We start from the raw sequence: 27,897 nt of genomic DNA, 5'->3' as shown, positions 1-27,897 counted from the left end.
AGAGAACACTGAGTAATCACTGGTGCTGTTTAGCTGAAATTATCCTTTATGCCCTACATACAGAGAAGCATCATACATAGATTGTCAATTTCCAAGAATAAAAATTCAACTTAATAAACTTAATACTAATTTGGAGAAAAATTAAATCTATTAGGTGATATACACGGCACTTAAAAGTGTTAAATGCCCAGGGTCAAACATAGGAATTCATTGTAATTTCCCCTAACTACAATCACAGAAGTGAAATGAGGATGTGGGGAAATCTGACAGTGGTTACTAGGTGACTAGGTAGCAGAATATGCCTCCCCCCAAAAAACACCAGTTTGGCAGGCTGATTATTTTGAGCTGAAGATAATTTAGAAGTAAGCAGATACAAGAAAAGCCCTCTGCACTCCCCCTAAAAGCAGAATATAAATTTGCAAAGGTGTCTCCCCTCCCCTCTCTACCAGGAAGGACTGAAGTTAGTCATCTGAGATGCTAGACCCTTATTAGCCCAGAGATAGTACCAGGGAAACCATATAACTCTTATCTACCATTAGTGTCTCCGTACATTTACCTTCCCACAATTTGCCAACTCTGGAAGCTCAAAGTCCCTTTCTTTTGCCTTGTCACTTTTCTTTGCAATTATTGTTCTTTGCTAAGATGCTCAAGGTCTAAGCTCAAGTTCGAACCACACTTTTGAGTTACTCATCACTGAGTACTTCCATGTCCATGCACAATGTACACATTAATGAACTTCTGTTTGCTTTTCACTTGTTAATCTGTCTTTTGTTAGTCTAAGTTGTAGGACTCCAGCCAATGAAGTCCAATGGGTAGAATTTTTTCCTCCCCTACACATTCCTCTCTTGATATTTCTTCAACAGCTGGAACAACTCACTGATATTTGTGTCTGTTGTGTCTGCTGCTCTCCCCATGCCAAGTCTTGTTTTTTGGATCACGTTCTCTCATATACTGAAGGCAGGTCATTCACAATTTATGCATGCCCAACCTATTCACATCCCTATGTGCACAGAAGCAACTGAAAAAACACTTTTAACCTGTATCAGAGGTACCGCAGCCCCAAGAAGGACCTTCCTTTCTAATTCCAGTTGAATGTTCTTTCCCATCCCTATCAAGGACAGCTTCATACGTCATCTCTAATTATCACCTCACCTCAGGTTTGGTCTATATTGGTAGAAAATGTGTAGCCTAACTAGTAAAAGAACGAGAAGAACGAAGAAGAGGAGGAGCAGGTGGACTAGGTGGAAGGTGACTCATTAAACACCAGAAACTGTTCTCCATCTACTTGCCCAGCCCTTCCTTCAATATTGGGAGACTCTTCTCACCCTATACACATAATTCCATTCAGTTTCTTGGCCTTGGTTCCCATCTACACGACGAATCTTACATCTTTGACCTTTCCTGTGAACTACAGAGCTGTGCATCTAACCCCCTATTGGGCACCCCCTCTCGGAAGTCTAGCATACACCTCAAATTCAGTCTGTCTAAAATGGAATTCTTCTTCTTTTCCAAAGTTGCTCCTTCTCCAGGGTTCTCCCTCAGTAAATGGTATCACCAGCCACCCAGTTATTTTAGGAAGAACTCAGAAGTCATTCTTGACTCCTTTCTCTTCCTCGTCCAATCAATCAACAAGTCCAGCCATGTACACCTCACAAATCTCACTTGAGTCCCTGTGTTTCTCATGTCATCATCCTGATCTGTGCTGCCTCATTGTCTATCCTTTGGACCTTTGCCACTGCACTGGACGCCCTGCTTCCTCTCTTGTCCCATCCAATCTGTTCTCTACAGGGCAGTCAGAAGAATCTTTTAAACATGCAAATCTGATCATGACCCTCCTTCCTTTTAAGTCCTTTATGAATGCCTCTTAACCCTTAGGATCAAGTCCAAAATCCTTAGCAGGGTTATAAAACATTCTGGGAACAGATCTCACACATCTCGACATCATCTTGGGCCACTCCCAGCCAGGATGGATTTCTTTTCATTCTCCGGTCCCTGTGCCTTTGCACATATTATCTTTCCATATCCTTTTTCTACAACTCTTCCCCTGGCAGACTCACTCACCTTCTAAATCTCTGCTTACATAGGCCTTGCTCCAGAAAGGTTTCTCCTAGAACAAGGGTTGACAAACCACGGTTGACAAATTTGCCTGTGGCTGTTTTGGTACAGCCCTCAAGCTAAGAACGGGTTTTAAATTTTTAAAAGAATTTCGAAAGAAGAAAAAGAAAAGGAGGAAGAGACAGATGAGGAGGAGGAGGAAAAACAGAAACCATCTATGATCATTAAAGGCTAAAAGAGTAACAACCTAGAATATCTCCTATCTGGCCCTTTACAGAAAAGGCCCCTGCCTTAGAGCATCAACCTAAGGTCCCCTACTATATGCTCCCCTGGTGCCTGGACTTCCTCAGTCATCACTTAGGCTTTATTACAATTAGTTGTTTAATGTCTCTTTTTTGCACTGGACTCTAAGCTCAGCAAAGTTGGGTACCATGTTCATCTTTACCACACTATATCTCCAGTATGTAGTACATGGCAGAAACTTAGTAAACATTGTTGAATGAACTGCAACGAAAACGAAAATAAGTGAGAGCTTCATATTGCTGGGTCCACAGACAGGCCATGGAAGTACTTCTAAACGAGTATGACTAGGACAACCATCCCCCCAGTGCTCTCAGGACAATGATGATTTATGCTCGTTCTCCCAGAAAAAATATTAATAGCTCCCCCTCTACTCTCAGAAGTGTCCCTCTTTGGAGGAGTTAGGAGACTTGGAAAAAGTTCATAGGTCCAACTGCCTGTGAAGAGAGAAATTTCCCAAGATCACTGGAGCAGAAACCACAGTGGCTTTTGTAATCAAAGGGTGGAACTCTTTCCATGGAAGAGTTCAAATCATTGTAACATGTAGTATTCAGAAACCAGACTAATAGTAGAAAAATACTGTGTTTATGGAACATCATGATTAAAATAGACTTTTGCTTTACTGACCTGGAAGTCTGCCTATTATTTTTAACATAGTCATTGTGTGAAAACACATCCTTCATTGTAAATAACCAACTTTCAAAACTCAATCCACCTTGAGTTTGGAATGGCCAGTATAATTACTGTGAATAAATACTTTTATGACAAGCTCTTTTTTTGACATACACAGGTGACTCAATCTTTTTGTCTTTCAGTACAAGTGGGAAATCAGATATTCTAGCTAATTAATATTCAGGAATAATAAAATAAGTTATTTGGGGATACAAAACTTAAGAATTGAAGTAAACTTCAGAAATCATCTGATTTAACAGGCTGACTTTACAGATATGAATTTGGAGAACACAGGAAGCAAATGTTCCTGCTCTGTGTAAGGCTCCCTTGGAATCAGGCCTGTTTAAAATTTTCCGATAAATTTAAATTAAATTAAACATCATTAATAATCAAATTTATGCTGTATCTATTTCTTTAATGATTGTGACATCACTTTGGTATCTTCATGCCTGAGATTCATCTTCAAGAACAGAAGTCTATATTGTACTTTATGTGTACATGAATCTCACCTGTCTAAAGAAAGGCATGAGTCCTACATCTTTCTTAAATTCCCTTTTCACTTCTTCTCTACAGAGTGTTTTGCCACCATCGGTCTGAGCTGTAGGCCAAACTCATCAAACCTATGTCGATTATTCATACTATTGATTATAATGATAGTATTTACTGAATTTGTACAAGGCACTAGGCACTAAGCTTATGTGATTCACTTTCTTGTCACGACAACCAGATGAGGTAAGTGTTATTAAATTAAAAGGGAGAAAGGTGGGCCTAGGAGCAAATAACTTGCCCAGGATACAGAGCTGGTAAGTCATCCAGATGGGGCCTCAACTCATATCTCTATGAACTACCAGCCTATAATAACAAATTCCTCCGGATGCTGTGTTGGATACCTGCGTGTACCATGTCAAGTCCTCTCCATCCCATCTCTTATTCCAACCACTGATGTGTGGCTCCCATTTCCATGCAAAAGAAAGCTGACAGTGCCTTGCCTTCTGCCCTTGGGCCTCTCTCATGCTGCCACATGAGATGAACCATTTAGCATTCATACCTCTGCAACCAGGAAGTGTTGGGTTTGGAGCTTTGACCAGTTGGAGACATGAACCAGTGTCTTCTCTTTTTGCCCATGGGCAGAATTGAGATACACTTCAAAAGGGTCCTCACAGGATCAAGCATCTCCTGTAGACATCTTGAGCTGCTTTCCCTCCTTTGTTTCACTACTTCTGTCCCCCATTCCTGCTCCCTGAGATCATCTCCCAAATAAATAAACTCTATGCAAATTTTGTCTCAGGCTCTGCTTTCAACAGCATCCAGGATGAGAGGAGGCCTTCTTCCCCACCATCAGACCATCTTGTTTCTCTCCTCCTGAGCTTTCTATCACGAATATGCAACAGCTAACATACTTTATCTGAAGAGGAAATCCTCTGTCTCTGATGGACCTGACTTCTTCATTTCCTGTGAATAGCAGAGCTATCTGCATCTGTAGGGTCTCAGGACCACATTGAGAATATTTGTCTACCTCTGCTGGAAACCCTTCTGATTAGTCAGGCTCCTTGAGCTGGAAACATAAGGATTTATAATGAAAAAGAATCACACAGTAAAAACAGAAAGAATGAAAAGAAAACAAACCAATAAAGAACCTATCCTATCATAATATTTGAGGTTCTGGTATTTGCTGGCTTTGGAGGGAGTTCAAAATAAATGAAAGAAATGTGTATTTTATTAAATGCTAATATTTAGAAGATGTAGGGGGGGAAGGAAAGATAAAGGCTTCCAATCATATTTGCAAATATGGGTCGTCTCCTAGCCCCTTCAAAATGGTTAGATGTTTTCCTTGCATCTGAGCCACCTCCGCAGTTTTGGAAGTAACAGCTGGGACCAACGAGAAAATCATGCAAGGGGTAGCGAAGCTGCACGTGTATCCAGCCCACAGAGCTGGGCACCACACCGTGCTCTCAGACTGGACTGTAATACGATAACGAGCTCTTTCTAGCCAAGTTGCAGCTGCCCATCCGACTTCCTCCCCAGGAAGAGCCTATTGCTTCTGACCCCACATAGGTCTGCCTGTAATAAACTCTATCCTTCCCTTGCAACATCTGCTATTGTTAAAATGATCTCTGTTTGTCTTGAAGTATAAATAGGCCCCAAATTTCAAGAGTTCAGAATACACTGAACCGTAACAGCATAGCTTTTTCTTTTCCTTCTTGGTAAGAGCCTTATCCCTCTCTTGGGTTTTGGAATTCATTTTAAGAACAACAATGAAATAAAGTGGAGAGGAAGAAGATTTGAGAGGGTCAGGAGGACTCTAGGGGGTCAGAAATGAAGAGCTGGCCCTGGCTTTTGTTTTTCCTATATTTGCCGGAATGCATGTTGATGGTCCATGTGAGCCATTTTCTGTATTCTTGTTTCCCCATACTAAACTTAAGACTTTGGGGCAAGAGAAGGAACTAATTTTATTACTAATTAGTACCCAAAGTGTTCTGCAATGTTCAAATCGACCAACTTTTAATTTTGCTTGAACGAGACAATTTCTTGTTCCTCATCATGAATGTACTTGTTTTCAAGAAGAGAAAATAGGGGAGCCTTAGTCCTGGCCTCAGATGTAGGGTCTTGGTGAAAAGCAAGACACTGAGGCCTGGTGGCACTAGATTCCCAGCCTAAACTTGCCAGTAGGTAAACTGTCCTCACTCCTCTGAACCTCAATGGATAAAATAAGTGATTATTTCATAGTACAGTTGAAGTAGTAAATGAAATAATGCACATGAAATGCCTGTTAAGTGTGGTTAATAACTATTAGATGATCATGATTTTTCAGTATATGAGATTTTATCTTCCAGTGAGACTCAGAAAGTCTTCCAGTCCAGTTATCAGAGCTTCCTCAGATAGAGAGGAATCAGTTCCATATGCATCTCCAGCTGAGGGGTTAAAACAGATAAAATGCTTAGAAGAGTGCCTAGCAGGTTGTAAACACTTGATAAATGTTAGCTGTTCATCACCATCATTATCTATGTATCATTAATAATGTACAATTATCCTTATTATTATAATCTGTTTACTGAGTGACCTGGACTCAGCAGGTGCAAAAGAGGAAATTTAGTCTTCCTAACCCATTCCCATTTAAACTCATGCTGTCAAATTACTTTTCTCAGATCCTGGATGAAACTCCAGGCAGATGACACAGCTTTTCTGATTACTTTCACATATGAAACATTCCAGTCCAATCCAATGCAATCTCAAATCCTTTTGAAACCTTCTTCCTTCCTTCAGCTTCAAAATCTGGGAAATCTGTGATGGGGAAAATATTGTTGGCTTTGCATTACTTCTCCCCCTTGATTCCTCTTCCTCCACTCACTACAAAGCCTCTGGTTTTCCAGAGGCTTTGTAGGCTCAGAGGGTTTGATACCCTCTGAGTATTGCAGATGTCTAAAACTGACTCTTTTTTGAGTCCTCCTGTGGGTTCCACAGAGACTTGCACTAAGGATCTGCGGTTGCCTGTCTGGCATGGGAGATGCCTGTTCCTGGTGGCTACTTATGACTTATCTGAAAGCCCCTGATGCCCAGTGTCCACCCCCACTTGAGGTCACCCCACACCTCTTGGGTGGGTCTCTGTTAAAATGGTACATGATACGCTCCCCTAACAAGTCCACCCACACCTGGAATACTGTGGGCCTGGCATCTTTGCTCAGCAAGCTAGGAAATGGAAACTTCTTCAGCACAAGGCACTTCGGCCAGTCTCTCACCAGGAGACTCTTCTTCAGTGTGTCAGACAACAGTCTCTGTCAACTTCTAGTGGTGCTTTAAAACCCAGCTCCTCTGGAGAGGAACATGACGGCAAGTACTAAGCTCTGCCTTCCTGTGAGCAGAGATGAGGAGTTCATTGCACACTGAGAATTATCTACAATACGGTCCTAGAACAGTTCCCTTCCACCTCCCAGTGAATTCTCCTCTTCCCGTATACCCGGAGGTACATGAAGGGCTAGAGAGTCAGAGGCTACACTAGGTTCTAGCCACTTCGTTTACAAGATCAACATAGATTATCTTAGTCTGCACTGTCCAACACAGTAGCCACTCACCACATGTGGCTATGTAAGTTTAAATTTTAATGAATCACAGTAAAACAAAATAAAATTCAGTTCCTCAATCTTCCCAGTCACTTTCAAACACTCAATACCCACACGTGGCTAGTGGCTACCATACTGAATAGCACAGATGTAGAAAATTTTCATCATTGCAGAAAGTTCCACAGACAGAGCTGGAACTCTGGAGCCTCACTTTAGAAGGTGAAGGTTTTGTCAACTATTGTTTTGTTCTCAGGGCTTGGAGCTTCTCTTAAGGTCATAGTACAAGAGAAGATTCATATTTACCAGTTTTTTAGATAATCATTAAGTAGATCGATTTTGACATCTGGGTTCTGGACTAAGAGTGTGTTAAAGCAAATGAATACAAGACCATTTTTCATGATGCTAAAATCTTAGATAAAGCAGAAAAAAATTAATTGGGGTTCTTATGTTTAAGCCTCAAGTCTAAAACAATGTCTACTAAAAATAAAATAAAATTAACAAAAGGAACAAAAGTAACCCATATCACTATTTCTTCTCACCTGGATCACTGCAATAGAATGGCTAACTCATCTTTCTCTTATTCATTCCTGCAAACCTCCAGTTACTCTTCCAAAGTTTAAAAAATGCAAAGTAAATTGCATCAGTTTCCATTGCAAGTCGAATAAAATCTCATGTTCTTAAAATGTCCCATAAGCTCCTCAGGATCTGCCTCTTGTTCACCTGTGCAACCTCATCACAGGCTACTCATCTGCATGCAAGCCCACTATTATTCAGTCCCTGTGGCCTTCCTTCCTCCGAGGCTCTGCTCCTCCAGCCTCGGGATTTACACACAAACTGCTTTCTCTGCCTTGAAGGCTTTCCCCTCCACATATTACCTGGCCAACTCTTATTCAGTTTGGGTCTCAGTTTTAATATTACTTCCCAGAGCAGCCTTCACTGACTTACCACCACCACCACGACCACTGTGACGCACTTATGGCATGCCTGTTCTCTTCTTTATAGCGTTTATATGTAATCATATATTTAGTTGTCTATTTTATGTATAGATTTCTTATTGCTTACCTTTCCTAATATGATATGAGGATAGGAATCATGTCATTTTGTACACCAGCTTTTCTCCTGATACCTGGAATGCAGTAGCTGCCCACTAAATATCAGCTGGGTAAGTGAACGGATGAATAAATGAATGTGCACATCTTAACACTGACTTTCTTTTCTTTTTCTTTAATTTAATTTATATTTTATAGAGCAGGTTCTTATTAGTTATCTATTTTATACATATTAGTGTATATATGTCAATCCCAATCTCCCAATTCATCCCACTACCCTCCGCCCTTGTTTTCCCCCCTTGGTGTCCATATGTTTGTTCTCTACATCTGTGTCTCTATTTCTGCCTTGCAAACTGGTTCACCTGTACCATTTTTCTAGATTCCACATATATGCATTAATATACGATATTTGCTTTTCTCTTCCTGACTTACTTCATTCTGTATAACAGTCTCTAAGTCCATCCATGTCTCTAAAAATGATCCAACTTCATTCCTTTTTATGGCTGAGTAATATTCTGTCATATATATGTACCACATCTTCTTTATCTATTCATCTGTAGATGGGTATTTAGGTTGTTTCCATGACCTGGCTATTGTAAATAGTGCTGCAGTGAACATTGGGGTGCATGTGTCTTTTTGAATTATGGTTTTCTCTGGGTATATGCCCCGTAGTGGAATTGCTGGGTCATATGGTAATTCTATTTGTAGTTTTTTAAGGAACCTCCATACTGTTCTCCATAGTGGCTGTATCAATTTACATTCCCACCAATGTGCAAGAGGGTTCCCTTTTCTCCACACCCAACACTGACTTTCTGAAGGAATAGCTCTAGCAGCAAAGGTAGCACTTTCAGCCTAGAAGGAAGGACACAGCATGGGTAGGGAAAGTGTTTGGGGGTCAGCAAGGCCCTGGGTGGACCAGTCCCTTAAATCACCTTGTACCTGCACCAGTTTCCTCCATCGACACACAAGACTGGCCCAACTTTTCCTCTCACTAGAGGACAACCCACCCCATCTTTGTCACAGCTCGTTGTTTTCCTTAAAACACCTCAGAACCCAGCAAGGAAGCAAAGAGTGAGAGCTTTCCCGCCTCTGGTGGGTAGTCCTACCTCTGTGCCCCTTGTCTCTGCAACAAACAGTAAAATGTTAAGCCTCGCTTATCTGCTTGCACACTTCCCAGTGAAGGCTCTCCTCAATGCCATGCATTCCCCAAAGTAGGGGCTTCAGTTTCTTTTCTTTCTTCCTTCTTCAGCAATCATTTTCTCTATTGTTTCACCTATCAGCTAATTCCAGACAATTTTCAGTTTTCTCTCTAGCTGTGCTTTATCTTTCAGTTTCTAATCCCAGAGATTCCTGCTGCCAGATGGATATTTGAATAGTTCCTCTCCCCTATAGTGGGCATCCCAAACTCACTAAAGACAAAGCTTAGGCCAACAACCTCTTCCTTCTTATTTCCCCATATCTACTGTTGGAACCTTTGTTCCGCAGGATATGCTGACTGTGGACAATACAGTAACTCTTGATTTCCTCTCATCAGTTCCCAACAGTCAGGAGTGGGCAAGCCCTTTCTTCTCCCTCTCTTTTGTATGTCTTTGATCTGTACCATCCTCTCCCTTCTGATGGCCATCAATCTCCTCCAGCTCCTCAATGCATTTCCTCTAAAGCTAAACAACTAAAACAGTGTCCTATCAGGTCTTTCCATTTGGCCCATGCTCCAACCCAATCTTCACCCTGCTTCCTGCAGCCTGACTGAAGTACAGCTTCCCATAGGCTCCTCCTCTATCCTGGACTCTTCAAAGCCCCCTCAACAGCTCATGAAGTAAATAAAGAAAAGTACTTCAGTCTGGCTTTCAAGGCTCTCCAAAACTACAGCTCTGTTCTCCCTTTTTCTCAACATGTCTCCCATTCTACAACCAAATGAAAATACCCCACACGTTGTGATGTCAGTGTCCTTTATTCATGCCTTGATAAGGGAAGTTTTTTCTCCTTCTGTCAAAGTCCCACCCATCCATTTTGCTCAGAGTACTATGTATGTATTTGCAGGTGCTTATCTTACATTGTTTCGAACTAAGGTCGAGTACTCGAATTATCATACTAAATTATTACACTAAATTATCTCCTTGAGGGTCAAAGATGAATCTCACTTATGCATAATTCCCCAGACAGCCTATATCCAAGAAAGGTCATGGTCATTAAGAAAAAAAAGCATGGGTTCAGACAGATTTGGGCATAAATCTTCACTTTATCACTTGACGTACGTCTTAAACAAAGCCCCTAAACTCTGTGAGCCTCAGTTTCATCATATTTAGAATGATAAAAATGAGACTTACTTCCCAAGTTACTGTAAAGGTATGATATATAAAGCACCTAACACGATGTCTGGCATGTAAGAAGCACCCAGTAAATGGAAACTACTGCAATAGAAGTAACTATCATTAAATTGTAATAGAGAATCGATATGTATTGGTTAAACTAAGCTAAAACTAGCATAGTAAATCTATTCTGCCTTCCAGAAGGTCATAATCAAATTGGGTAAAGAAGGCACCACCTCATTCTACTATAATTAATCATGCTGAGCAAAATGTAACATGAATGATGACATTCCAGTAAGAGCCAAGGCAGTCTGAGGAGGAAGACTTCACTTCCTCCTGGAGTGGAGAGGACATCCCCTTGAAGGACGTGTAGATCCTCAGTAAACTCGTGAAAGATGGAATAGCCACAGGAATAGGCCTACTCTGAACAGTAAAGGTTACCCTCTATTACTTTTTCTTTAAAAAAAATATTGAAGCTTGTTTTAAACGAGACCTTAGTCACTTCATTAGTGTTTATTTCACTAATTACTGATTTCTTTTGTAATTAACTTTTTCTTAAAAGGGAGTTTAATACAGGGGGAAAAATACTGGCTGGAAAAGGAACTAAAAGTTTGGTCTGATAGGCTATACGATTGTAAAGGAGTCACTTTGTTCCTGGGACCTTTGTGATATCAGCTGCAAACAGTAAAATGCCAGATATGTTTTTGAGGAAAGAATCAGGTGATGAAACGCATTTTACAACAGATTCAAGAATGAGTTCACAACATGGATGGACCTAGAGATTATCATACTAAGTGAAGAAAGTCAGACAGAGAAAGACAAATATCACATGGTATCACTTATATGTGGAACCAAAAAAAGAAAATGATACAGATGAACTTATTTACAAAACAAAAACAGACTCACAGACACAGAAAACAAACTTATGGTTACCAAAGGGGAAAGCAGGAGGAGGGATAAATTACGAGTTTGGAGTTAACAGATACGCACTACTATACATAAAATAGATTAAAAAACAAGAACCTACTGTATAGCACAGGAAACTATATTCAACAACATACTGTAGTAACCTATAATGGAAAAAATCTAAAATATATATATTTCATGTATATATGAAACATATATAATATATATATGTATATATATATAAAATATATATATGTATATATATATAAAACTGAATCCCTTTGCTGTACACCTGAAACTAACACAATATTATAAATCAATTATACTTCAATTTTTTTAGAAAAAGAGTGAGTTCATATGGAAGATCTAAATGGCCTTGGGAATTCCCTGGTGGTCCAGTGGTTAAGACTCCGCGCTCTCACTGCTGAGGGCCGGGGTTCAATCCCTGGTCAGGGAACAAAGTTACCACAAGCCGCTCACGTGCGTACGACATGGCCAATAAATAAATAATTTAAAAATAAATAAAAATAAATAAGAATTTAAAAAGATAAACAGCCTTTCTCCTTGTCCCGTAGGGAGACAATCTTTGTTAGCATCCAGCCTCCTGCAATATTCATTCCCCAGCACACATGACCCTGTGTGGAAGGGGAATATATATAGGAAATTTACAAGCCTTTCTAATTACTAGGTACTATCACACAAACCAGTGCCAGAGTTGATAGCTATAAAATGACTGACTATTCAAGAACAATTCATGTGTGAGTGGAACCATTTTGAGAGAGGTGGGAAAGTCAACTGTTGAGTATTTCAAATGGTGATGATAAACCTACCTCCAAAACCAGAAGTGAAAATTTAAAATGATATAAAAAATTGATGATGAGGTGTTATTTTAAATTTGTTTTGAGTGTGTGATCAAGAGTGATTTAGGTGATTCAGAATATTTTCTTTCCCCTTTCTTTTTCATTCCTGTCAAGAAGAGAAAGGGAAAGAAAATACCCTAATTGTCAAATCTGGACTTTCTAGATTAAAATATATGTATTCCGTATTATCCAGGTGGGCTCTGCTGGGGAGGGAGAAATTTCCCCCTCTACTTCTCTTGAGTTCTTTTGGCCAGACTAATAATAAAATTGACACAAGACAGATTAACAGCAGAAAGAGGAACAAATTTTAATTCATGTGCACAGAGTTCTCATAGAAATGGGACCTAAGAAGTGGCCAAAGCCAACAGCTTTTATATTTTTTTAGACATAGAAACAATAAATTTGAGAGGAATTGGCAGGACAAAAGAATTTAGGTTTGGGTGCCCAATTAGTAAGAAATGTAAGCAAAGTTTGGGCTTGGGTAATAAATTAGGAAAGAAGTAACAAGGTTTATTTATACAAGCTTCTTGGCCCTGAATTCCCTGTGCCTAGCGATAAGGGTGTCCCTTCTACCTCCACATGCATGAAGGGCACCTTTCACATGGGAGATTTATTTCCTCCTTTCAGGGAGACAGAGAAGAGGGTCAGAGTGTCCCTCTTGCATCGAACGTTTCTTAAGTAACTTTAATTCAAAATAATCATATGCCATTAAGGCATATTTTGGGGTCGTCTACCCTGGGCCCCAACAGTTCTAATATAATCACAAGTGTCCTCAGAAGAGTGATGCTGAAAACGTTTGAAGGAAGAAGAGAAGACAAAGTGACTACAGAGGCAGAAAGAGTCATGCAGGGACCTGCAAACAGCAATGTTACTGAACTGAACTTGGGCCCCCTTGCCCGATGCACAGCTGAGTCAATCTATTGACACAGGTTGTGGAGAAGGAAAGTACAGCATTTATTGCAGGGCATCAAGCAAAGAGAATAGGCAGCTCATGATCAAAAGACCCAAATTCCTTGATGGCTTCCAGGAAAGGGTTTTTAAAGGCAACATTTGGGGTGAGGACTGCAGGGGGCATGACTTTCTTCTGATTGGCTGGTGGTGAGGTAACAGGGTGGTGTTTCAGAAATCTTCATCATCACCCTCTGATTCCAACCAGTCTGGTGTCTATGCTCAGCATGTATTCACCCTCCTCCACATGGGCGGGTGGGTGCGGTCTTAGTTTCAGCAGAACAACTCAAAGATGTGTATCATATTGTTATGTATATCTCTTGAGGAGGAGTTAGGACTCTGTTTTATCACTGAAATATTGTTTCTTGACTGCTTTTCCTTTGTTTCTGTATTCCCTCACTTCCCTAATTAGTAACTGCTGGAGTCTGCTCTTTGAAACTCCAGAAAGGTCTAGGAGACTAAAGCCTTTTTCCTATAAGCAAGAAATTGGGGACCCAGAGGGGCCCTGCTAAGTTTCAACAAGATGCAAAATGAAGCAAAACATTCCAGTCACGCAATGAAAAAAATTATAAGACAGGTGCCAGCTATGAGGTTGTAGGGAGAAAAGGGTCAGTGAGAAGAAATGCTCCAGAAGCAGCTTTCATGCCCTGAGGTTCAGTGCTTCCGGGTTGGGGCCTTTGTTATGGGGGAGTTAGAGTAGGTCTTGGGAGAAGGGAAAGCAGCTCGAAACTAGTCAGGTTCCTGGAACACAGAGGCACTTCCTGTGACCTGTGTGCATTCCTGCTGTGGGAAGGACCCCGTCCTAGGCCAGAGAAGGTACATCACCCATTCACACGGTTGGCTTACCTGGAGGCAGTTACTAGGCAACCAGTGTGGGAAAACTAGCACGTACCCATCAGGAACAGGCATTTGGATCTTTTTTAAACAAGACTAAACAATTGCTCCTTCTTTTTCAAAACTCTTCTGTTTCTGTAGCTGTTTTCACGTTCAAGGCAAACAGAGAGCCAGTGGAGGCTTGGCAACTGAAACCTTGCCTCTGTTTTGTAGGAGATGTAACTCCAAGTGTCCTTTGGAAAAATGTCCCACCATGGATTCCATGACCCACATATTCCATTTGGAGAAATGGAGGGAAAGAGGAAGAAAAGGGGAAATACAAAGTAACAGAAGAAAAATGAAACAGGAGCACGAGAGCAGGAAAGTCTGAGAAAGAAAGAGAGAGACCATCCTGCGCTTGTGCGCGACTCTCTTTCGTATGGAATTAATGGTGGTTTAATGGGGTATGAAGGGCTGTTTTACTGGAAACAATGAGGAACAATTGTCTAGCTCACGTTTCATTTCACAGGTCATTATTGCATTAAGAAGTAAATCGACCAAGTCCGGTAAATAACAGTCTGCGTATTGCCGAGAGCTTCAAACCAACAATTTTAGCCATCGCCAACTAATATCTCTGTCATTTTAACCCTTGCAGGGGAGTGCTAGGGGGCTAAACAATTACAGACTTCACCCAGCTCTAGCAGGTGAGCATAATTCATTGCCCCTCCAGTCCCTCCTTTTGCAAAACCCAGGAGGCCATATTTTAGCACTGTTTTGTTGATGAACCAGCCAGAGCCCACTGCAGCTCTGGTGGCCTTGAAAAACAGCCCCCATTTTAGTGAGTCCTGCAGGCATCTTTAAACAGACTGCTTCCTCTGCAAAATTAATTGCTGCAAAATGCGGTGCTCCCTCATCTAAGCTTTTGCAAGTTCATACTCAGCTATTTGGGTGGGCCATTGATGTGTCTGAGAGAGCCAGGGAAAATGAGCCGCTTTCCCTTATTACAGAAGTTCACATTTGTGTCACCAAGCATCATCAGGCACTGGATATTCAGGAGTTCCTAATGCCTAGATTCTGGTTCCCTTAATTCAGGGGAAATTTGGTGACTGAGGCTGTACTTTGAAGTGACAGCATTGTAAATAAATATATCAAAGACAGTTTATAATAAAGTCATAGTTAAAACACATGTAATAAAATACATATTTAAATGCATATCAGTACACAAGCATACCTCATTTTATTACACTCTGCAAATACTGAGATTTTTTACAAATTGAAGGTTTGTGGCAACCCTGCGTTGAGCATGTCTGTCAGCACTATTTTCCCAACAGCATTGGCTCACCTCGTGTCACTGTCGTATTTGGGTAATTCTCACAATATTTCAATCCTTCCACCAGCATAAAAGATGACAACTCACTGAAGGTTCAGATTATATTCAGCAGTTTTTAGCAATAAGTAATTTTTAATGAAGGGATGTGCATTGTTTTTTAGATAAATGCTATTGCACACTTAACAGACTAGAGCATAATGTACACATAACTTTTATATGTACTGGGAAACCAAAAAATTTATGACTTGCTTTTTTGCGATACTCACTTTATTAGGCAGTCTGGAACCAAAACCGCGATATCTATGAGGTATGCCTATAAAGTATTTTTTGCTTCAAATTATAACAAAGATGAGACAAAAATCAGGCTAAGAATCATAATGTTACATAATCATATCAAATAAATCCAGTTCTACTGATAGTTTTTCCATCAAAACCTGATGTTCACCCTGGAGAGCGAATACGGAGACCTCCATATTTCTACAATACCTCTAAAATCAGATAAACCAGGTCTTCCTTCTTTCCTGAGAGAAAAGAAATCTTTCAGAGATAGCATCAGTATTCCAACTTACTATTTCTTGTTCTTCCCCCTTCCAAACTAAAACTAAGGCCTTACAAAGAACTACGGTAGGCTGAGTAATAACCTCCCAAAGATGTCCATGCCCTAATCCTGACCATGTGAATATGGACTTTGTTGGTGTAATTAAGTTTATGGATCTTAAAGTGGGGAGTTTATCTGGGTGAGCTCAATCTAATCCTATAAATTCTTAAAAGCAAAGAACTTTCTCTGGCTAGAATCAGAGAGATGCAGCAGAAGAGAAGGCAGGAGAAATTCAAAGCATGTGAAGGACACAAGCCACCCTTGCTGGCTTTGCAGGTGAAGCAGGTCACAGTCAGGGAGTGTGGGCAGCCCTAGAAGTTGAGCATGATTCCTCCAGTCTACAACCAGCAAGGGAATGGGAACCTCAGTCCTACAGTCACATAGAACTGAATCAGGCCAAGAACCTGAGCGAGATTAGAAGTAGATTCATCCATAAAAACTCCAGAAAGAAATGCAGTCCTGCTAATATCTAACTTTCAGCCTTGAGAGGCTCTAAGCAGAGAAACCAGCCAAGTATCCCAGACTTCTGACTTGCAGAACTGTGAGACAATACATGGGTGTTCTTTTAAGTCACTAAATTTATAGTAATTTGCTATGGCAGCAGCAGAAAACTGGTAAAATAACCAGTTAAGATGGATGCTCAAATGTGCAAGTCATCACCCCAGTCAGGCAGGATAAATGGAGGCAACAAAACAGTGGGCACTAGTACTTACTTAGTGCCTATCCCAAGCCAGGTGAGGGGCTGAAGAGTTTACAGGCATTGTGAGTTTTATAGCTCTAGGATCTGCTCCTTTGCCTCTAAAGTGCTCAAAGGAGAGAGAATATGGTCTAGATGTAGGGATGGGCTGGTTTCCACACGGGCCATGCTTAAGGAAAGTTGTGTCTCACCAACATCACCCAAAAGGGAAGAGACTATTATCCACAGGCACAGAAAAAAATCAGCTTCAAATCCCTTTCTCCATGGCAATTACTTTCAGGAACTTATATTCAATTTTTATTAACATTTTTCCTGTGAGGGAGTTAAGCAAATTGGAATTGGGTCCTACAGGGAGTCCGTAATTCCGTAGTAGACAGATTGGCTTCTAGGGCTAGGAAAATTTCTTTTCTTCTGCGTCCCTTTTCCTGACATGCTTTACATAATAACCAACTCATATTTCAGGATTCCCATTTGTTATATAAATGAGTTTTACTATCATTATTCTTATTAAAATAATAAGTAATACATATATATGATGTTTAAAAATGGAAACTTCCCTCTAAGCTGCAGCACTGAAGATCGGGATAGCAGAGGGTAAAGACAGGGAATTTTTTTCTTTTTCATTATATATGTTTTACTGTCTTGTTTATTCGTTCAACAAAAATTTTTAGGATAACTTCCTAAAAGTGGAGTTGTGGAGTCAGAGGTATAGGCCTTTAGATAGTTGCCAACACTACTGCTAAAATAATCGTATTAATAGTAAATAATAGTGGCAATGGTCATCACTGTCTTGGTAGTAGTGGTGGATACTTTTGTTGAGTTGCTCTCTTTTAATCCTTCCAATAAACGTATGAGTATATACTATTAATATCTCCACTTCCTAAATGAGGAAACGGAGGCTCAGAGAGAATAAGAAGCTTTCTTGGAGTTGCCCATCTAGTAAGTGGACACAATGCAGACAGCTCAACTCAGTATAAAAACTCTTAACCAACGCTCTGATTATGAGAGAAACCGTCTTTCTCTCTTTGTATGTTTTGTATGGCTTTTTGTATGCTTTTTGGCATTTGTGTTTATTTCTCTGTGAAATGCACTTTAGAATCCTCTGAATATTTTTTGAATTGGTTTGTTCTTTTTTTTGTTCTTAAATATTAGTAAGAATTTTTTTGGTATATTAAGGAAATTAGCCCTTTTCTATATGAGTTGTATTTTTTCCCTAGTTTTTTAGTTTAGTTTTTAATATCCTTTGCAGAACTTTTTAATTTGAAAAGAGTCAAATTTATCAAATATTTACATATATGTCCTAGATTTTGATTCATGCTAAGAAAAATCTCCATAACTCTAAGGATATATAACCTCACCAAAATTTCCTGGTAATTATATATATTTTTTTCATCTTGAATCTGTATGAAATTTATTTTTATAAAGAGAAAGATATGAATTCCTAATTTTTTTCCCTGAGTGATTAGTCAAGTGCCTCAGTATCATTAATGAATAGTTTCTATTTTCCCATGATTTAAAATGTCATCTTTGTTATAAACTAAGTTCTTTAATGTATTTGGTTTCTATTTCTGACCTTTAAAAAAATTTTTGTTCCATCCACATATTTACTTCTAGGAGATTTTAATGATTGCATTCAGAATGTCACAAAAGAGCATTAATTTTACACCTAGTGAGTGTGCAAATATATGGAGGAAAAAACTTTAAACTAAATCAAAGAATCTTTCAGATCCATAATATTGAAATGAAAAGGTTTCAGTCATGAACTTGCTTAGCACCTATTGGTAAGGCACAAGTGCTTTATTTATCGGTGGGACTGCCCAAATGTTTCCTTCCATTAAAATGCGTGTGCACGCATACACACACACACACACACACACACACACAATAATCAAACACATAGAAACCATCCATCTGTCTTAGGCATAAAACAAGCTAAAGTTTGAGCTCTGCCTTCTAAATCTTTCAATAATTCTTGTACCAAAAGACTGAAAGCAGCATTGAAGGATTCCTCCATTATTAAAATTTTACGAATAAGACCACAGTTTACTATTCAATGAAGTCCTGGAAATAATCCAGGGGCAGAGGCTGGGGGAGGAAAGGCGAAAGAAAGACAAGAAAATGAAAAAGAGAAAGGAGAGAGCCAGTATATCATCATGGCAAAAAGTTAAGTAATTTCACTTAGTGACTGACATTCAAAAACAGCCCCTCTTGTGGAACACTGATGTTACTGCTTCTCATAAAACAAACCATAGATATGTGAATAGATTTCTCAATAAAGGATTATACCCTGAATAGTAAAATTCCCAGGCTCAGGAAACCTTGACACTTTATTTGGAGGACTGGATATTTAAACAGTAGTTTCTGCTAATGGCAGATAATCCCAGCTAGGCAAGCTTCTCTCTTTTACTGACCGAGTTATATGCCCAGAACCAATTAGGTGGTCTCCAGAATGGCTTCTAATTCTGTGGTTAGTTTCTAATTCTAGAAACCCAAGATGCATATGATGACCTATAAAAAGGACTTATAAAAGTGAAATTTATCAGAGACAAATACAGTCTAGCACATAGGTTTTAAAAAATCAGTTCTCTTTAATATTTATCCCTCCAGAACAAAGGAGGAAATACTCATCTGCATGTAGCTATTTAGGCCTTGAAAAATGACTAGTGCAACTGAAGAACTAAATTTTAAACTGTATAATTTATATAATTTATAATTATAAATATATAATTTAAAGTGTAAAACTGATAATTTAGTTACAAAAAATGTTTAGGTATATTTGGAACAAATTGTACATGCATCTACTTTTCAATTGTAAAGTTTATGAAATCTAGATACAGATCAAATATTTCTTATGAAAATGTAGTTTCTGAATTGAGATATGCTGTAACTGTAAAATTCATGTGAAATTTTAAAGACTATGAAAAAAATACAAATATCTCAGTAATTTTGTACTGATTACATCTTCAAATAACTTTGAATATATTGGATTAAATAAAATATATTATTAATTAAATTTCATCTGTTTCTTTTTTCCCTTTTTTAACCTGGACACTAGAATATTTAAATTACACTTGTGGTTTGCATTATTATTTCTATTGGACAATGCTGTTCTGGATAGGCAATGCTCAGTTCTGGTTTCTACATTTTGGAAAAATCATCAACAATTGAAGAACATCAAAACAAGCCAGTTTAGAAAGTGAAAACCTGAAAAAAATCTGTCATATATTTCCTAACAGAAAAAAGTTTAGAATTTCTATGCTAGAAAAAGGTAACCGCTTTTGAATATGTAAAAAGATGCAATATGGAAAGAATTATTTATACTCTGTCACCAGAAAGCAGACTAGGTTAGTAGATAGAAATCATACAGGAAGATCCTAACAATTAAAATTATTCAAAATATATTAGGCAGTCTTGTAAGAGAATGAATTCCCACTTCCTGGGAAAGTTAACAATAGAGGCCATCCTCACATTGAATGGGAAGTGCAACTGATTGACCTTCAAGAAACCATCAAAATCAAAAATACTGTAATCTTATCATTTCGTTTCCAACTGGCATGTATTTCTGCAGGCTAATGGATTAATATGAGACAATATTCCCCAAAATGCATTCTGAACTACACTAATTCCAAGGAGTACTCATGCATAGTGTGAAAATGTATTCTGTAGTCAAAAAGTTGGAGAAATACTGGATAACACAAAGTTGAACAGTTTTTGTTTTTGTTTTTAATTGCAGGACTTATCAGAACCTTTAACGTTTTAATTCATGTGATGAATCTCCAAAACGGGAATGGTCAGAGTTTTCAACATATATCTGGCCATGCATCACATTTTTCACAATCTCCTAAGATAAGTGAATGGGAAACACTCTTTAAAAATGCTAAAACAAATTGTACATTGAGTAAATCTACAAAACATTTTGTGAAACAGCTGATGGCAAACTTCAATTCTTGACTTTTTCACTCATTTAGTCACCCATTTATTCATTTATTCCCTCACTCAGTAAACATATACTGGGCACATATTATGTTCCAAAGATTGTACTAAAAATTCAAAGATGTTTGCCTTCAAGGTACTCAGTCTGGTGAGAAGGCAGGCTTGTAAAGTGATGGCTGTAGAGCATGAGATGAGCTATAATGGAATTGAGTGATAGATGAAACAAGGACATAAAGAGAGAGTCTCAACTGCATGTGGGAGCCAGGGGCATTCCATAGGAGAGCTATTACATTGCAATGCACAGGAAGCCCTGCATCTCCTCCTTCTAAATACAATTCTTTACTTGCCTCTTTCATATATGCCTTCTTTTCTTATCTACCTTGATGTTCTTTCTAGGTTACTCCAACAGTACACAGTGCTTTGCTCTCACTGGGTACTCGATAACTATTTGCCTAGGTTGGAAAAAAAAACAAAACCCTACATTAAGTCACTGGGGGAAAAGGAGAAGCTACAGAAAAATTACCACAATACACTTTTGATCTCATGACCAAAGCTTCTTCTCCATACAACTCTATTGCCATCACACAACCTTCAGTGGTTAATCCTGGCAAAATGCTTTTCTTGGATGTGACAGAGTCCATTTAGTTTGTCCATGAAAACTAATATATATACACATATATACTAGAAGAAGAGGAAGAAGAGGAACTAAATGAGGTTTTTGTGTGATTGTTATTACATTGTTTCTTAAGAATGTCATAGTAATCGACAGTTATTTTTTTTAAACCTAAACATCTATTTCCTACCATGTAAAGTGGAAATATGTGAATTACTCGGTTAAATATATCTCTGTACAGCACCCCACCAGATGATTCAGACCACACGATGATAATTACCTAGAAGTGGTTACAAGCCCAGACTTTGGAGTCAGACAAATACAGATTTAAATCTTGGTTCTGCACATTCTAGCTGCGGGACCATGAAAAATTAGTTAACTTTTCTAAACCCTTATTCCCTCAAATGCTGAAAGGGATAATAATTCCTACATGTTAAGGTTGTTGTAGGGATAAATGGGAATGTTTATAAGCCACTTAGCATAATGCGTGGCACATGGAATATGCCAGATAAACGGTAACTATTATTATTGCTAGTTGGGGTGGATAATTGCTGGAATAATTGCACAGTTTCAGTTTGCTTTGTTCTTCGTAGATAGAGCTTTGTGTGTGAGAAAAGCTGATAGATCTAAGAGAGCTTACCTTGGACAATGTAGTGAAAGAAGCAAGAAAAAGTCGAAGGAGGGTACTGTGTACAGTACAGCACAGTGTTAAAAACACAAGTTCAGTCCTGAATCTTCTATTAATTAGTTGTATGACTTGGGCAAGTTGCCTATGTGTCTCATCAGCTTCCACATCGATAAAATAGAGGGGACAAGAATATTTATCTCCTAGGATAGATCCTATCCATGGCATTAAATGAGATCATTCATCTGAAGGTCTTAGCACAGAGTCAGAAACATACTCAACAAGTATTAGCTGTTAATGGAAGGGCTGAAGAGCAAGAGAATCACAGAAATAGGATGTCTAGATTGAAGAAAGGAAAGGGAAATTGCTCCTGTAGATATGCCTCTTTACATCACCCTTTACAAGTCACATAGGAAAATCACTCCAATTCACAGTACGGATTATTTAAAAATGCAATCAAATATTGTTATGCCCTTCACTGCCTGGAGACCAGACAAGTCGTGGAAGAGGGAGAGACTAAGGTGGAAGAAAGGTGCTCTTTGGGTCTTACAAAGCATCCCCGGAAGCTTTATCCTCCTCTGCTCAGGATAAAAATCCCTGCAGTCACATATCCCAAAGGTTCTAATATTTTCTGAGACTCCACTGTGCCTTTATATTTTAATACCCTGACATCTGGAATCCTAAAAGTCTAATGTTTAACCATAAATATCTGCTGAGATTAAAGAGCTATATACCAAGTTTCAATCTTTGGGGCCTATAATTGCTTGGGAAAAGAGAATGGTATTTCCCCCTCTAGCTAGAAGAAAAGACCTCTACAAGCACATATATTGGCAGACAAATTTTCTAACAACCGTTTCCTCTCTCCATTCTGTCCTCTCATTTTCTCCCTCCCTCTCCTTCTCCCATTTTATAATACCATGTTGCTGTCATTCCCAGGGCAAATGGGAAAAAAGAGAAGCCTGGAAAACTTAAAGAAAAGACACATTTCAAGACCTAGCAACAAACAGTTGAAAACATGCTGGCTGCTCTCTGTTAGGCAGCTGAGCACACGTCTCCACACTGAAACTTGAGTTTCCCCATTATTCAGTTACAAACCACTTCATCACTCTATGTGCTCACAGTCAAATGCCAGCTTTATTTTCTTTTTCACCAACCTCATCTTTTATTTTTGATTTGAGGCTAGTCACTTTTAAGATCTCCATAATGGTTTACAACTTTCTTTCTCAAGAAGTGTCCAAGAAGTCACACGGTTTGAAAAATGTTTCTTACTCTTTCCTGGGAAAGAATGGGAAACTCTCACCTGCCCTGAAGGTGGATTTGGTCAGAAGTCCCAGTCAGACCACAGTACTTTGCTGGGCATGATGTTGAGGAAAGTGTGGGAAAAGCTTATCACGAGTTTATACTTTTAGTACAATGATTCAATATATAGTTTAAAAAATAAACTTAACATTGAACCCATTTTTATCCAGTGATATATTGTGAAAGTGATATGTTGAGGTCATTTAACTCACTTCAACACTAGGAAAAATAATCTGAATTTTTTAAAAAGGTTTAATATATTCTTATTATTAAAGACTTAATTTAGATTGTAAATACTCCTATGTCTTTTTAGTTAATGTTCTTTTCCCTTTCAGAAATATATCCAGTGTGTATATAAGCAAGTATGTTTATGTCTGCTGGTATTTGGCACAGAGAGCTTATTCTTGATTCTTCATGAGAAACTGAAACTGCCGGCTTTTTAAATTAAAAACATTAATTGTCTTCCTAACACCCTGTCTGTTTACTTCAAAGGGGGCGTATAACTCTATAACAGTGATTCTCAAACCTTAGCACAGCAGAATCACTTGAGGAGGACGTCTGTGTGTGTATGTGTACGTATGCGTGTGTGTGGGTGTGTATGTATGTGTGTATGTGTGTGTATTTGTGTGTATGTGTGTGTGTGTATGTGTGTTTGTGTGTGTGTTAAATACAAAGGCTTGGGCTTCACACACCTATCGACTCATGCAAACGAATGTTTAATGTCCTAGGTGATTCTGATAATAAGCCAGCTTTGGGAGCCACTGTCCTAAGCACATCAAATTTACCTCCTAAATTGAAGAAGCAGAAAAAGGGCAGGAGAACGAGGGGGTTTTATGCTTTGTTTGTTTGTTTCAAAATTTCCAGTCTATTGAGAACCAACACATTTAAAATATAATGCAAATTATCAGACAAATTAGACATACAAAATGAAAGCCCTAAGTTTTGTTCATTAGATCCAACAGATGTACAATTACTGTCAAGTAGCTCTGGTTCTACAGGTGACATTTCTGTCATCACCTCACTGTGGACCGGCGCAGTCTGTGGGCAGCACAGGGTGGTGGACCACTCATGGAGTCCTGCGTCTGTTGGGCCCCCTCAACCCCAGCTTTCTAACTACACTGCCTACTCCCAGCCGCTCTCACCATGATCCATTCACTCCACAGCAGCTTGTACGATCTTTTCAGGAAGTGAATAAAATCCTAGCACCATCTTCCAACCCCATCTTACTAAATCACTTTGGCCTATAAAGGGGCTAAGCCCTGACTACCTGCAACTACGCCCCCTCTCATTAACTATACATCACTCCTATGCGTCTCTTTTCCACCCACCCCTCAGACACATTGAGGCCATTCTGGTGTCAGAGCCCCTGCTCTGGCTGGTCCCTCTCCCCGGAAAGCTCCTCCGTCTGCTCAGAGGAGTGATTCCTCGCTCCTCATTCAGGCCTCATTGAAATTGTAACTCTGTTTCTAATAGCAGCTCCCTTCCACACACACACCACATCACACACTACATACACGCACACACACCTGAAGCTACCTCTCTAGTCCAAAACTCTGTTTTATTTTCTTCATACCTCTCATCACTATTGAAATATTTTTATTTATTTGTTTATAGATATAGATATATAGATATAATCTCCACTGGAACCTAAGTTTGATGAAGGCAGGAATGTTATTCACAACTATAGTTCCCATCCTTAGAAAGGCACTGGTAGACTACAGATGGTCAAATGCATTTGCTGAATGAGTGAAAATGTCAACTTCAGCACAGCGCGTGCAAAAGGTGCTCAAGGGATGCTAGCTTCCATTACACCCCCTTTCTACTTTCTATATCACGGCTAAGAAATTGTAAAATGCCATTGAAACCAAAGCTCTGATTTCCTTCAGTCTTCTCCCAATAACATCAGTAGCCATATGTACAAAGTGGGCTGAGAGGTGATTCCATGCATTTGTAGACTGGGACAGACAGGAAATGAGTCAGAAGCCAGGGTGGAAAGCTCTAGTACTGATCTAGTCCTACCTAAATGGGATATTAATTTCAAGACTTTGTTTTTATAATTTTGGATTTTCAGATGATCAGATGCCTCCATCATCAAAAGAAATTCTCTCCAGAATAAAATGCAAATGGCTCTTAGAGGTTCTCCTGCCTGGGATTAGCTGCCTTGCACCCTGTTGCCATGCATGTTTCAAAGTTGGCTGCAAATGCGAACTTACAGATGAGACAAAACAAAATTAACAGCTCACTTTTCCCCTGGCTACACACCCTGCATTACACAGATAGCAAAACCCACTGGCACAGTGTTCCCCATAGGTGATCCACGTGGATAATTTTTGCTCCCAACACCAAAGCATATGACAATACATTGGGACCTGTGGATATCTGTCTGAATTTTGCATGTGAACTTATATGTGCAAATAAAATTTGTATTTTTCAAATTAAAATAAACCTCAAAGGCAATGGACTCCAAACTGTTTGTTAATAAAATGGAGAAAGGCCAAAAGGGTGTGTTAAACTCAACGCCATTTGGAATAAATATAAGAGCTGGTTCCAGAGGCCTCCATTTTCATCTTTGCTGGCTGCTTCCACTGTTTTATAGATGACCATAGATTCTTGTCTTGAAGAGGAAAAATACAAAATAGACATTTATTCTCTTAAGATTAAATTTGTGCTTTTCTCCTCTACCATATTGTGGACAGAAACTGGAAAGTAGCATAAAACTACGGTTTAAAAAATGAGAAGGGACTTGAACTATGGAAGGAGGGATCTATTCCCATTTTGGAAGTCACAGGAAAACACTCCAATCCTGTTAGTACCCAGAAGGCACCATTTACTATGTACTGTCTCCTTCATGGCAAGAAGACACAGACTGTATTTGTAGTGCAATAAACAGTGGATTCTACTGTGGGAATCCTTACAGTTGGGACCTACAGCAACCTCATTTAAAATGTTATAAAGCTTTAAAACATCAGGAGTTTAAGGCAGTCCAGCCTACACACCTCCCAATATACCTTCAGCCTCCCACATGTATGCTGACAACTGTCCATGTGCTGAGAGTAAGTAGCATGTAATATTGTAATACCTATCAGAGTTTTACCATTGAATCATGTTTCATAACCAAGACAAAGAGTGGTGAAAAAATAAAATATACAGCTTTTCAACCAGGAGCAAATATGCTTGTGCCTAAACAGTATATTTATACCACATGGTAAGCACCACCTAAGAATTCATTGAAAGAATATTATTATTCACACCTGGAGTATTTGATGGACATTTTAGAGTTCCTGTTTGCAAGAGACATTTTCAATGTCACCCCATATCTTCCTGGCATTCACCTTCACATACCAAAGATGGCTGCTACAAAAACCTACCACTCCTTTCTGAGGAAGGTTTTTCCTTCCTCAGAAGGAAACCTTCCAGGAAACGTTTTTCCTGGCCTTGGGAAAGAGCATGATTGGCCTGTTCAGGGAAAGCCAAAGGGCTGGAGAGTTAGTGTACCCAGGAGCATCCCTCGGCCAATGAAGAGTAAGGTTTTGAAGTGTCAATATTTTAGCTTCTGCATGGCTTAGCTGGGACAACTGTGGGTCACGTCTCCAGGAGTCCCCACATGGGGCATATTGAGTCTGAGATGCGAATTATACCTCCCAGTGGAGTCATTTGGTTATAACAGACTACAGTTCAGGGTGGAGTCTGGGCTGGAGATATAAATCCATCAGCAGTAAATGGTATTTCAACTTTGGACTTAGGAGCAAGATAGGAAGAAAAGATAGTCCTGGAATATTCAAAACTTCAAAAGAGAAAGGGAGACTAGAAAAGAAGTCTGAAAAGAGTCATCCAATGAAGTAGGAAGAAAGTTGGGATGTACCTGCAGCAGTTTCCACCTGAACAAAAATGTAAACTCAGAGTTACGTTGTTTGTAGAAGCAGAAAGACGATGATCTCTCCAGGGGTCCAGTTATAAAAACTGATAGCCCGATGGGCTTGTAAAAGCAAGAAGAATAAGAAGGGATTTTGATCATAGCCCCCAGGGACAATTAGAAGATGGAGAAAAGGAAGGCAAAAAGAAGGCATGCCATCTAGTCTACCACCCTATCCAGAGTGAGGGCATTTAGCTCTGGTGGAAGAGAAGGATTCAGAATCCAGAGGAACTGCTTCCAAGGCAGACACTGCGAAACGCTGAGCACAGAGAGTGCTGCTTCAGGCCCAAGAGACCAACCTAGTGAGAGGACCATTCTCTTCACCTGTGCACAGGTGGTGTTGGGAGTCTGTACCTTTGACATGGACCACAGGCAATCTCATGGAGGGCAAAACAGTGCTATTGTGACATCCCTTAAGCATCCAACATTCCTGAGATAGAGGTGAGTTGAACAGCTTACTGGCACAGACGCCAACTCTATTGTTCAGTTCCTCTCCAGGATATGTTGTTCCCACTGGACCACACAGCCAAACCAGCTCCGTCCCATGCTTGTTCCCTCTACTGGAGACATTGAGTTCAGATAGAACTGACCTGTGTTGAAGAAGGATCCAGTCCATTCTGCTTCAATTTTAGGAAATACAGAAACTGGTGGAGGCAGACCCAGAGCTCTCCCATCCAGATCCTTAAAGAGATATTTTCTAGGACTTTCACAGTCAGATTCAGAGCAGACCAGTATTCCTAAATCTTTCCTGGGAAGATAGATAGAAAGCAACTCTCTCATTTCCATGATAAGCCACCAAAAGGAAACATATATTGGTAGTGCTGACGTTATGAAAAATAAATTCAATAAAATTTTATTATTACTAACGTGTTACCTAGATATGAAATAACACTCTATAGAAAATGTTATTTCCCAGTTA

General features: G+C 39.4%; 1 protein-coding gene across 1 annotated transcript in view; it reads right to left on the bottom strand.

Moving 5' to 3' along the window:
- Positions 1-27,897, bottom strand: part of PKHD1 (PKHD1 ciliary IPT domain containing fibrocystin/polyductin) — a 424,868-nt gene that overhangs the window by 74,587 nt on the left and 322,384 nt on the right. Inside the window, exon 59 of the mRNA XM_033864110.1 lies at positions 27,569-27,726. Coding sequence (XP_033720001.1) covers positions 27,569-27,726 — 158 coding nt within the window. The remainder of the gene's footprint in view (positions 1-27,568; positions 27,727-27,897) is intronic.

The sequence above is a fragment of the Tursiops truncatus genome, chromosome 10 (genome assembly GCF_011762595.2).
Source record: "Tursiops truncatus isolate mTurTru1 chromosome 10, mTurTru1.mat.Y, whole genome shotgun sequence".
Classification (NCBI taxonomy): Eukaryota; Metazoa; Chordata; class Mammalia; order Artiodactyla; family Delphinidae; genus Tursiops; species Tursiops truncatus.
The sequence above is the reverse complement of the archived record's forward strand: the minus strand, read 5'-3'. Positions and strand labels throughout refer to the sequence as shown.